At 42.0% G+C, this 13765-nt stretch overlaps 1 protein-coding gene across 1 annotated transcript in view; it reads left to right on the top strand.

The window, feature by feature from the left end:
* OCA2 (OCA2 melanosomal transmembrane protein) overlaps positions 1-13765 on the top strand; it is a 245469-nt gene that overhangs the window by 146834 nt on the left and 84870 nt on the right. The window contains exons 16-17 of the mRNA XM_061135017.1: positions 10295-10442; positions 12985-13042. Of these exons, the coding sequence (XP_060991000.1) occupies positions 10295-10442; positions 12985-13042 (206 nt within the window). The remainder of the gene's footprint in view (positions 1-10294; positions 10443-12984; positions 13043-13765) is intronic.

Below are 13765 nucleotides of genomic sequence, written 5' to 3'. Positions count from 1 at the left end.
TTTAGTTTTGTTGTTGGGGTTATGGTGGCCTTGGAGAATGAGTTTGGGAGTTTTTCTTCTTCTTCTTCAATTTTCTGGAAGAGGTTGAGCAGGATAGATGTTAGCTCTTCTCTAAACTTTTGGCAGAATTTGCCTGTCAAGCCATCTGGCCCTGGGCTTTTGTTTGTTGAAAGATTTTTGATTTTAGTTTTGATTTCCATGTTTCTGATCGGTCTGTTCATATTTTCTATTTCTTTGGTTCAGTTTTAGAAGGTTCTACTTTTCTAAGAATTTGTCCATTTTTCTAGGTTGTCCATATTATTGGCATATAGTTGCGCATAGTAGTCTCTTGTGAGCCTTCGTATTTCTGTGTTTTCTGTTGTAACTTCTTTTGAATTTCTGATTTTATTGACTTGAGTCTTCTCCCTTTTGATGAGTCTGGTTAATGGTTTGTCAATTTTATCTTCTCAAAAAGCCAATTTTTAGTTTCATTGATCTTTGCTATTGTCTCCTTCATTTATTTCTGCTTTGATTCTTTATGATTTCTTTCATTCTATTAACTTTGGAAATTTTTTTGTTCTTCCTTTTTTAGTTGCTTTAGGTGTAAGATTAGGTTGTTTATTTGATATTTCTTGCTTCTTGTGGTATGCTTGTATTGTTATAAACTTCCCTCTTATCACTGCTTTTACTGCATCCAGTAGGTTTGAGTTGTCATGTTTTCACTGTCTTTTGGTTCAATCCATATTTTGATTTACTTTTTGATTTCTTCAGTGACCTCTTGGTTACTCAGAAAAGTATTTTTATTAGTTGGAGGCTAATTACTTTACAATATTGTAGTGTTTTTTTGCCATACATTGATATGAATCAGCCATGGATTTACATGTGTTCCCCATCCTGATCCCCCCTCCCACCTCCCTCTCCACCCGATTCCTCTGGGTCTTCCCAGTGTACCAGGCCCAAGCACTTGTCTCATGCATCCCACCTGGGCTAGTGATCTGTTTCACCCTAGATGATATACATGTTTTGATGCTGTTCTCTCGAAACATCCCACCCTCGCCTTCTCCCACAGAGTCCAAAAGTGTGTTCTGTACATCTGTGTCTCTTTTTCTGTTTTGCATATAGGGTTATCGTTACCATCTTTCTAAATTCCATATATATGTATTAGTATACTGTATTGGTCTTTATCTTTCTGGCTTACTTCACTCTGTATAAGAGTTTCTGTTGAAAGATCAGCTCTTAGTTTTCAACAGAAACTATCTATAGGGCATTTCATCCAAAATCAATAGATATCACTTTTTCTCAATTGCACATGGAACATTCTCCAGGATAGATCACATCTTGGCCCACAAATCAAGCCATGGTAAGTTTTTTAAAATTGAAATAATTCTAATCATCTTTTCTGACCACAACACTATAAGATTAGAGAACAACAAAAGGAGAAAAATCTATAATAAAAAAAAAAAAAAAACAAACACATGGAGGCTAAACAATACTTTTGCCACTCTAGGATGCCCAGTACTTTCTCTGGACTCTGTCCACTGTGTCGAAGTAGCCCCCTCAGAGTATCCTCATGGAAGCCAACCCTGACCCCCTCTCTGGGATCTGATACCTGAGTCTGTGCCTTGGCACCCTGCCCCCACCCTCTGCTGCGGGCGGAGGCGTGTGAACTGCTTCTCGGCTGAGAAGTGCTGTTTGGCAGTCATTTCTGTAGTGAATTTTCTGTTTTGTCTCCTGAGCCCCCTGTCACCATCACACTCCCCTCTGAGGTTCCAAAGCTCCCTCCCTGACTCTGCCTGTGAGGGGGTTTCTTAGTGTCCAGAAACTTTTCCCTCCTTCACGACTCCTTCCCCTGGGGTGCAAGTCCCATTCTGAAATCCTTTGTCTCTTTTAGTCTTTATCTTCTTTCCTACCTCTTTCTAAGGAGATTGGCTTGCCTTTTTGGAAATTTGGGGTCTTCTACTGTTGTTCAGAAGTTGTTCTGTAGGACCTGTTTTATATTCAGACAAATTTTTTATGTACTTGTAGGGAAGAAGGTGATCTCCTCTTATTCCTCTTCCATCTTCTTGCACTCCCCCCTTACTAGTTTCTTAATGTTAGAGTTGAGGTTATTGGTTTTAGTGGAAATTGATTCAGTTCAAATTAGTTTCTAATTTCTATTTTTATTTCTCCTTTGATGTTTGGATATTTTAAATGTCTTTACTTACACTAAATTTGGGGACTTCTGCAGTTACCTAGTTTAATTTCATGGGCTTACCAGGTAGTTTAATGGTAAAGAATCCACCTGCCAAGCAGGAGACATGGGTTTGGTCCCTGGGTTGGGATGATCCTGTGGAGAATGAAATGGCAACCCTCTTTGGTATTCTTGCCTGAGAAATTCCGTAGACAGAGGAGCCTGGCAGGCTATAGTCCATGGGGTTGCAAAGAGTTGGACATGACTTAGAGACTAAATGAACAATAGCAATGTAATTTCACAATGATCAGAGAATATATTTTGTAAAGTTTGATTCTTTTTGAATTTATTGAAACCTGTTTTTATGGTAAAATGTGGCCTATTCTCATAAATATTCTACTTGTACTAGAAAAGAATGTGTTTTCTGCCATTGTTGTTTGCAGTTATGTCAGTATGACCAATATGACCATTTGCTGTCCACTTGTTCTATCAGTTATTGAGAGGTATATATAGAAATCTTTGATTATGACTGTGAATTTGACTTTTTATCTTTGTAATTCTAAGATTTTTGCTTTACATATTTCAGAATTTTATTCAGTTCAGTTCAGTTGCTCAGTCGTGTCCGACTTTGCAACCCCATGAACCACAGCATGCCAGGCTTCCCTGTCTGAAAGGTTGTTGCTGAACGATAAGACGCCGGGATTCTTGCCCTCCAGAGGAGATGAATTCAATCTGAGGCCAGAGACAAGGCTGGATCACTCAGAACTTTAGTGTAATAAAGTTTTATTAAAGTATAAAGGAGATAGAGAAAGCTTCTGACATAGGCATCAGAAGGGGGCAGAAAGAGTGCCCCCCTACTAGTCTTCAGCTGGATGTTATATAGTCACTAGCAGTCTGTTAATGAAAAGAAAGGATTGTCTTAAAACCCAGAATGGCACCAGGCCCCTCATCCATGAGATGTATTTTGTGATAATCTTGGCACCAGATGATTCATCCCAGGCCATAAAACGATTGACTTGAATCTTGTAGAGGGGCAGATTACCATACAAATAGTTTTGTTTACATAGATTAGGGGAACAATATCTGAGTATAACATACTGGTTTGTCAAGTAGGTTCTGAGTCATTTGGCAGAACAGACTTGAAGACAGAGTCTGGGGTAAATGCATAGCACATTAACATAGCTTAAGACAAATATTTCCATAAGAAAAATGTATTGGTTAACTCAAGGTTTGAGAATAGTTAGCTTCAGGTGAAACCAGGTGTCATGGCAACACAGTATTTTAAGAGAAAACTCCTTTTAAATTTGTATAGAGAAGGAAAAAAATAACGCTAATTTGTTTCCTCCTGCCACTTAAGAGAGATAAAAATGCCTGACACTTGCAGCCTATTTCCTCCATTTGGAGACCCCCAGCCTTCCCTCCTGTTACCCTCTCATGTCCATCACCAACTCCCGGAGTTTACCCAAACTCATGTCCATTGAGTCGGTGATGCCATCCAACCATCTCATCCTGTCGTCCCCTTCTCCTGTCCTCAATCTTTCTCAGAATCAGGGTCTTTTCCAATGAGTCAGCACTTCGCATCAGGTGGCCAAAGTATTGGAGTTTCAGTTTCAACATCAGTCCTTCCAACGAACACCCAAGACTGATCTCCTTTAGGATGGACTGGCTGGATCTCCTTGCAGTCCAAGGGACTCTTAAGAGTCTTTTCCAACACCACGGTTCAAAAGCATCAATTTTTTGGTGCTCAGCCTTCTTTATTGTCCAACTCTCACATCCATACATGACCACTGGAACCACTTGACTAGATGGACCTTTGTTGGCAAAGTAATGTCTCTGCTTTTTAATATGCTGTCTTGGTTGGTCTGTGATTATGGTTTTAGTGTGTCTGCCCTCTGATGTCCTCTTGCAACACCTACCGTCTTACTTGGGTTTCTCTTACCTTGAACGTGGGGTATCTCTTCACGGCTGCTCCAGCAAAGCACAGCCGCTGCTCCTTACCTTGGATGAAGGGTATCTTCTCACGGCTGCCACTCCTGACTTTGAATGTAGAGTAGCTCCTCTCAGCCCTCCTGTGCCCAGGACCACAGTCTTGTCTAACTCAATGAAACTAAGCCATGCCATGTAGGACCACCCAAGACGGTCGGGTCATGGTGAAGAGGTCTGACAGAATGTGGTCCACTGGAGAAGGGAATGGCAAACCACTTCAGTATTCTTGCCTTGAGAACCCCATGAACAGTATGAGAAGGCAAAATGATAGGATACTGAAAGAGGAACTCCCCAGATCGGTAGGTGCCAAATATGCTACTGGAGATCAGTGGAGAAATAACTCCAGAAAGAATGAAGGGATGGAGCCAAAGCAAAAACAATACCCAGTTGTGAATGGGACTGGTGATAGAAGCAAGGTCTGATGCTGTAAAGAGCAATATTGCATAGGAACCTGGAATGTTAGATCCATGAATCAAGGCAAATTGGAAGTGGTCAAAAACAGGAGATGGCAAGAGTGAATGTCAACATTCTAGGAATCAGTGAACTAAAATGGACTGGAATGGGTGAATTTAACTCAGATGACCATTATATTTACTACTGTGGGCAGGAATCCCTTAGAAGAAATGGAGTAGCCATCATGGTCAACAAGAGAGTCTGAAATGCAGTACTTGGATGCAGTCTCAAAAATGACAGAATGATCTCCGTTCGTTTCCAAGGCAAATCATTCAATATCACAGTAATCCAAGCCTATGCCCCAACAAGTAATGCTGAAGAAGCTGAAGTTGAATGGTTCTATGAAGACCTACAAGACCTTTTAGAACTAACACCCCCAAAAGATGTCTTTTTCATTATAGGGGATTGGAATGCAAAAGTAGGAAGTCAAGAAACACCTGGAGTAACAGGCAAATTTGGCCTTTGAGTACGGAATGAAGCAGGACAAAGGCTAATAGAATTTTGCAGAGGGAATGCACTGGTCATAGCAAACACCCTCTTCCAACAACACAAGAGAAGACTCTACACATGGACGTCACCAGATGGCCAACACTGAAATCAGATTGATTATATCCTTTGCAGCCAAAGATGGAGAAGCTCTATACAGTCAGTAAAAACAAGACCGGGAGCTGACTGTGGCTCAGATCATGAACTCCTTATTGCCAAATTCAGACTTAAACTGAAGAAAGTCGGGATAACCACTAGACCATTCAGGTATGACCTAAATTACATCCCTTATGACTATACAGTGGAAGTGAGAAATAAATTTAAGGGACTAGATCTGATAGACAGAGAGCCTGATGAACTATGGACGGAGGTTGGTGACATTGTACAGGAGACAGGGATCAAGACCATCCCCATGGAAAAGAAATGCAAAAAGGCAAAATGGTTGTCTGAGGAGGCCTTACAAATAGCTGTGAAATGAAGAGAAGTGAAAAGCAAAGGAAAAAAGGAAAGATATTCCCATTTGAATGTGGAGTTCCAAAAAATAGCCAGGAGAGATAAGAAAGCCTTCTGCAGTGATCAATGCAAAGAAATAGAGGAAAACAACAGAATGGGAAAGACTAGAGATCTCTTCAAGAAAATTAGAGATACCAAGGGAACATTTCATGCAAAAATGGGATCAATAAAGGACAGAAATGGTATGGACCTAACAGAAGCAGAAGATGTTAAGAAGAGGTGGCAAGAATACACAGAAGAACTGTACAAAAAAGATATTCACGACCCAGATAATCACAATGGTGTGATCACTCATCTAGAGCCAGACATCCTGGAATGTGAAGTCAAGTGGGCCTTAGAAAGCATCACTACGAACAAAGCTAGTGGAGGTGATGGAATTCCAGTTAAGCTATTTCAAATCCTCAAAGATGATGCTGTGAAAGTGCTGCACTTTATATGTCAGCAAATTTGGAAAACTCAGCAGTGGCCACAGGACTGGAAAAGGTCAGTTTTCATTCCAATCCCTAAGAAAGGCAACCCCAAAGAATGCTCAAACTACCACACAATTGCACTCATCTCACACACTAGCAAGATAATGCTCAAAATTCTCCAAGCCAGGCTTCAGCAATACGTGAACCGATAACTTCCAGATGTTCAAGCTGGTTTTAGAAAAGGCAGAGGAACCAGAGATCAAATTGCCAGCATCCACTGGATCATTGAAAAGCAAGACAGTTCCAGAAAAACATCTATTTCTGCTTTATTGACTATGCCAAAGCCTTCGACTATGTGGATCACAATAAACTGTGGAAAATTCTGAAGGGGATGGGAATACCAGACCACCTGACCTGCCTCTTGAGAAACCTGTATGCAGGTCAGGCAGCAACAGTTAGAACTGGACATGGAACAACAGACTGGTTCCAAATAGGAAAAGGAGTACGTCAAGGCTGTATATTGTCACCCTGCTTATTTAACTTCTATGCAGAGTACATCATGAGAAATGCTGGGCTGGAAGAAGCACAAGCTGGAATCAAGATTGCCAGGAGAAATATCAATAACCTCAGATATGCAGATGACAGCACCCTTATGGCAGAGAGTGAAGAGGAACTAAAAAGCCTCTTGATGAAAGTGAAAGAGGAGAGTGAAAAAGTTGGCTTAAAGCTTAACATTCAGAAAACTAAGATCATGGCATCTGGTCCCATCACCTCATGGGAAATAGATGGGGAGACAGTGGAAACAGTGTCAGACTTTATTTTTTTTTGGGCTCCAAGATCACTGCAGATGGTGACTGCAGCCAAGAAATTAAAGATGGTTACTCCTTGGAAGGAAAGTTATGACCAACCTGGATAGCATATTAAAAAGCAGAGACATTACTTTGCCATCAAAGGTCCGTCTAGTCAAGGCTATGGTTTTTGCAGTGGTCCTGTATGGATGTGAGAGTTGGACTGTGAAGAAACCTGAGCACTGAAAAATTGATGCTTTTGAACTATGGTGTTGGAGAAGACTCTTGAGAGTCCCTTGGACTGCAAGGAGATCCAACCAGTCCATCCTAAAGGAGATCCATCCTGGGTGTTCATCGGAAGGACTGATGTTGAAGCTGAAACTCCAATACTTTGGCCACCTCATGCGAAGAGTTTACTCGTTGGAAAAGACCCTGATGCTGGGAGGGATTGGGGGCAGGAGGAGAAGAGGACAACAGAGGCTGGATGGCATCACCGACTAGACGGGCATGAGTTTGAGTAAACTCTGGGAGTTTGTGATGTACGGGGAGGCCTGGCGTGCTGCAATTCATGGGGTCACAAAGAGTCGGACACAACTGAGCAACTGACCTGAACTTGGTTGGTCACAACTTTCCTTCCAAGGGGTAAGCATCTTTTAATTTCATGGCTGCAATCACCATCTGCAGTGATTTTGGGGCCCCAAATAATAAAGTCAGTCACTGTTTCCACTGTTTCCCCACCTACTTGCCATGAAGTGATGGGATCGGATGCCATGATCTTAGTTTAATGAATGTTAAGCTTTAAGCCAACTTTTCCAGTCTCCTCCTTCACTTTCATCAAGTGGCTCTTTAGTTCTTCTTCATTTTCTGCCATAAGGGTGGCGTCATCTGCATATCTGAGGTCATTGATATTTCTCCCTGCAATCTGATTCCAGCTTGTGCTTCATCTAGCCCAGCGTTTCTCATGATGTACTCTGCATATAAGTTAAATAAGCAGGGTGACAATATACAGCCTTGACGTACTCCTTTTCCTATTTGGAATCAGTCTGTTGTTCACGTGCAGTTGTAACTGTTGCTTCCTGACCTACATACACCTTGACTAACTCAATGAAACTAAGCCATGCCACGTGGGGCCACCCAAGACAGACGGGTCATGGTGGAGAGATCTGACAGAATGTGGCCCACTGGAGATGGGAATGGCAAACCACTTCAGTATTCTTGCCTTGAGAACTCCATGAACAGCATGAAAAGGCAAAAAGATAGGACAATGAAAGATGAACTCCCCAAGTTGGTAGGTCCCCACTATGTTACTGGAGATCAGTGGAGATAGGGTACATAAACATTTTGGGTTACTGTATCTTCTTGAAGAATTAACACCTTTATTATTATGAAGTGACCTTCCCTATCCATAGTAATATTTTTTCTCTGAAATCTAGTTTGATCTTAATGTAGCAATTCCAGCTTTTTCTTGACTGCTGTTAGTCTGATTTTTTTTTAAAAGTCATCCTTTTACCTTTAACATTTTTTGTGTATATTTAAAGTGCATTTCTTGCAAATAACTTATAGTTGGGTCTTCCTTTTTATCTAATCTGATAAACTGTCTTTTAATTGATATGTTTAGGTCATTGATATTTAATCTGATTAGTGACATGGCTGAGTTTAATTATATCATCATGTTACATTTTTCTAATTGTGATTTTATTTATAATTATATAACTAACTTCAAGTGATACTATACTACTTAACATGAAGTATAAGGATCTTACAATAGTTTAAGTTCATTTATCAACTTCTGGCCTCAGTGTCTTCCCCTGAGACTCCTGAATTAGAGCCATCTCCTGTGAGAGAGCGAATCCCACATGGTAATGTCTTTGCCTGAGGTTGGTTGAGAAGCTCCTAGGGGCTGGTGGTAATCAGAGAGGCAGAGATAAGGCATCTGATAATGTATCCTGGTCAGGGCCAGTCAGCAAAAAGCAACAACTAAAACTTATACAGTGGGAACAAAGCTGACAATGATACTCACCATTTGAGGATCTTCAGTCTTTAGGGACCGCTTTAGGGATCTTGAGTCTTCCCTAAAGATCATGAGGAACAGCTGGATATTTGAAAGAAGAAATCAATGTATCTGTCTGTCATTTATCTTCTTAGATTGATTAGCCTACATAATATTATCCTCTTAGAAGACAGGTAAATAGGAAGATAGAGTCCTTATTTCTATATATCAATCTAACTGAATTTATCTATCAATAGATTAATATATAGATAGTTTCTGTAGATGACAGATAGATTGGTTGATAGAACAAGTAGTGTTTTAAGATTAACCAGTGGTGGGTTGGTAAGAAGTGGCTTCAGTCAAAGTTTACTGAGAGCAACCAGAATTGGCAAATGTGGGGAGATGAAACCTGGATAAGCTGGTGAACTGAGGCAGGAACAAGTGGATCCTGCAATATCCATATCATTATATTCGGAACTGCTCCCATGGCTCAGTACTGTTCATTTGTAATGTATCTTATTTCTCTATCTTGTTGGAGGCCTGTCCCTTTAATGTCAAATTCCTTCTCTCCTTTAGCATCTAGCATCCTATCTGGCACTTGTTGCATGTTCAATGAAGAAATGTAGAGGAGAATGTCATTGATAAGACCAAAATGACATTTCAGGTTCATGAACCTGGAAGATTAATGATGTCATATAAAAACTAAGAAAGAGGGAAGAGAGTTTTGTCGGGGTAGATGGAAGGTTTATCTGTGAATCTTACAGCACAAGGGTCAGAGGACAACATCAAGTCGCTGATTGGAATCATAGTCTTGGAGCTCAGCAGAGACAAGATAGGGAAATGGTGGTGGAGATGCAGAGTAAGCCTGGGAATTAAGGAGTGAATACTTGGCCAAACTGAGCTCTGGGTGCAGGCAGTGAGCTCCCTTTTCCTTGGCAAAACGTCTCTTAACCAAATTTCCCCATGATCAATGGCATATTTATTTCATTCCCCAACTAGGAGAACAAAAGTGGACTAGCTGAGCATTAACCCATAGGGTGATCTGGGGAGAGTAACCCATCCTATTTGATTTGATAGGTTAGAAGGCATCCAGACTCTGGGTGTGTGTGAGGGGTTGAAGCTGCCACTGGAGAAGACAACTGCAGAAAGAAGCCCTGGGGACCTGGAAGGCCAGATTCACAGTTTCTACTTCTGCAAACACAGAGATGGAGAGGGTCCCATAGGCTGGCCTGGGAAAGAAGTTGTTGGGTACTAGCTTCGATATGCCTATTCAAGAATTTATTCTTAACCCAAAGAGTTGAAATTATATTGCTTCACATCCACTGTTATTTTTCAAAGTCAGCTTTGTCTTCTGTTTCCATCATAATAGCATGAAAGCTAAGAAGCCACTCTTTTGGTTTGGTCTCTTGAATATCTGCATCATGAATGTGTGTTTCCTGTTCTTGGAGGATGCTGAGGGGAGTAGGTGTTGACATCTGAGGTTGCAGGATACTGAAGCCTCAACTTTCCTTTCCTGCAGAGCTGAAGCATGAGATCCATGTCTGGCGTCTGACGGCACAGCACATCAGCCCAGCCAGCAGGGAGGAGACAGCAGTTCGAGGTCTGCTCCTGGGGAAGGTGCGGGCACTGGAGCGCCTGCTGGCCCAGAGGCTGCACAGCTTCCACAGGTACCAAGCCAGACCCTGCTCAGACCACTCTTGGTTTACAACTGCGGTCCTCATCTTTACCAATTATGCTCAATGGTTGAATTGTGTCAATAACCTTTATATGACCCCCCGAAGAGTGTTCAAATCTGTGTCAAATGTCAACTGCAAAATGGGAGCTAAAATGATTGTGTAGAGTAGTATGTGGTTCTGCAAAAGAGTAACACTAACTGCAGGCTTCTAGGTAGGTTTTGGACACCATACACTCTGTTAAGCCTGTTATGGTGCATGATTTATTTAACCCTGACTTAACTCTCTGGAATGTTTGAGGATGAGAAAACTGAGGGTCATAAAATTTGAGCAACTTGCCCAGGGTTATACATCCAGAAAAGAGTGATGCCTGGGATTGAGTTCACATGTCTGTCACGTATCACACCTAACACATTGCATAATGAGAATAAAAAGCATACAACAAGTTAGTCTAACGAAATGTTCTCCCAGTAGCTGATTTTCAGGGAGCTCGAAGAATTCTTGTCTTAGTTCATTTCTTGGTGTTTGTTCATTTGTTTGGCATTGCCAAGTGGCACGTGGGTTCTTAGTTCCCCAGCCAGGGATCGAACCTTTGCCCCTGAATTGGAAGTATGGAGTCCTAACTACAGGACCACGAGTGAAATCCCTTGAATTTATTTTTAATCAAAGCTGAGATCTAATGGGTAACAATGAGGTGCTGAATCTTTCCTCCTCACTTGGATGAGATGCTGAGTTCCGACCTGTCTTTACTCCAGAAGTACTGCCAGGAAAAGCAAGAGCCTGCTCACCCCTCAGGAATGCAGTCCTGCAGCAGGATCAGGTACTGGGTGGAGATGAGGTCTGCCATGGCCAGGGGAACTGAGAGTCCTTGTGAAGGTAGTGAGAGTGACCTTACATGTGGCAATTTGGTAAGACCAGCCCTGTGTTCCCAGAGAGCAGGCAAGAGTCTGAGGACAGGAGCTGGGCACAGTGCCAGGACCAACCTCTGAGGGCCATCTAGAGTGGTTGCAGCTGAGTCTGGGTGTTGGAGGGAGAATTCCACAGGTGAGTATGTGGAGATTCACTCTGTCCAGAGATGAAGCCCAGGGAGAAGCTCTGTCTCAGCGTCCTCAGCTCCATCTCAGGCAGAACCTACTTGTACCTTGTGGCACTGGAGAAGCAGGAACTGGTGTCTCCAGGCTACAGGAAGGCCCTGAGTTGCCGACTGGGGACAGAGTGACCACCTTCAGCAACAGGCATAGATCTTAAAAGGAAAAACTTTGTAAATTAAAGATGCAGCAGTAAATTTCTCTGAATGTATTAAATCTCCTGACCTTCAAGTTTCTTCATGCTCCTTCTGACATGGGCATTAAGACATAGTCAGTGTATCTCAGGGTTAAAATGGGAAGAAACATGTGGACTCAGAGATTTACCAAGTTTCCATCAGCTCATCCTGTTTTGATCACAGAAAGGGAAACTGAGGCCCAGAGACTGCAGTAGGCTTTGTAAGGCCACACAGTCACTGAGAAGCAAGTAGTAATGAGGGTGATCTAAGTCATGTACTTGCTCTACAGGTCTTATTTCTACATTTTATTTTTAAAAATTTCCTCAGAACCATTCATTTGGGTCAGCTGTGATTTCCTTTAGGATCTATAGTGGCTGCATGGTCAACCTCCATTGATACTATGACATGTGAAAGCTCATGAAGACTAAATTCTCCAGCACACATCTTTTTCCCAATTGGTGAGAGAGGAAATAAGGCAGAAAGATGAGTTGATAGGAAAGGTTAAAAAAGAAAGGCAAGTGGGAACAAATAGAAGTGACTGAAATAGAGATGGAGATAAGGTGGGTACCATGACTAGAGGGGAGGGAAGCAGACACAAGTGCTTCAAGGTAGATTTCCAATTGATAGAAATCACCACTAAAGCAAGTAGCATTTCTTTTACTGTTTTCTCCTTTAATTAAATTATAACACAGCCTCATTTTGAAAAAAATTCAGAAAATTAAGAAGTAAAAAGAGATGACTTACTGTCTCATTCCCTGCCGCTCCAGTCATTTCCAACTCTGTGTGACCCTATGGACTGTACCTGCCACGCTCCTCTGTCCATGGGGATTCTCCAAGCAAGAACACTGAAGTGTGTTGCCATGCCCTTCTCCAGAGCATTGTCCTGACCCAGGGATCGAACCCAGGTCTCCTGCGTTACAGGTGGATTCTTTTCCATCTGAGCCATTACAGAAACCTGGCTATTTACATTTAGGCCAGTATTCTGATGTTTCCTGTGCCGTACTCATACACACCTCATTGAACAGTCTGGTCATTGCGTGTGTTACTTTCCTTGGGAATCTTTTGAGTGAGCATCTTTCCTAGTCCATGAACCCAGCCCTACTGGGTGCCTTATATGAAAAGAGCTGCCCCATTCTGTGGCTGCACCTGGTGTCACACAGTGGACAGCATCCAGGTCTGGGGATCATGCTGTATGCTATTGCTGACTGCCGTCCTGCTGGCCTCACTGCTCAATGCCACCAGGAAAATGATGTCTGCCCTTTTCTCTTTTAGACAGATCTCACAGGAAGATAAAAATTGGGAGACCAATATCCAGGAGCTACAAAGAAAGGTATTACGGTTTCTTTTCTTAGGGATTTCTTGAAGGAAAGAGTAAATTCCTTTTCTTGGCTTCATGTGAAGTTGCAACTGAAAGTCACCTTTCTTTTATTCCTGTAATTGTACATAAGACATAGCTATTTCTTTGAGTTAATGGGAAAGATAATTTTCCAGACATGGTAAGCTTATTTTGTCCAGGAATTGACAAGTTAAACTTTTTATATTTCGTTTAAGATAGAGCAGTGGTTTCTGTGGTTAATGTGGATGCAGGGAAGGTTGGCTGGCACTCAGCTCCACCTGACCTTGAAAGGCAAGTCTGTGGTCCCCATTGTGCAGGTTAAGAGATGGAAGCCAAGACAAGAGAGGCATGCTGCTTGAGATGGAACACCTTTGAGGGTAGAAACAGAATGTATGTCCTCTGTCGTACAGCTCTGACTTGGGGAGGCAAATATTATTTTGAGTTCTTTTGTCATTTTCCTGCCTTGGTGGAATTTCTCAACCCACCTGAGGACACATAGTGCCCCTCTTCCCCTCAGAGAGCTCTGCCCAAGATCTGCTGGAAGTAATTTGTAATATCTTCATGAAATTTCAGATCCAGGTGGTTTGTTTCCTAGAGAGGTAGAATATCCACTCCCTAGTTATGTTAGGAACATTTGGTCCTTTGCTAGACAAAATTTAAACATTGGGACCTGTAGTTAACATGTTCCTTGAGTCTCTCCTCCCACCATCTGTCCTA

Source organism: Dama dama, chromosome 33, assembly GCF_033118175.1.
Source record: "Dama dama isolate Ldn47 chromosome 33, ASM3311817v1, whole genome shotgun sequence".
In the NCBI taxonomy this organism is placed as follows: Eukaryota; Metazoa; Chordata; class Mammalia; order Artiodactyla; family Cervidae; genus Dama; species Dama dama.
The sequence above is the reverse complement of the archived record's forward strand: the minus strand, read 5'-3'. Positions and strand labels throughout refer to the sequence as shown.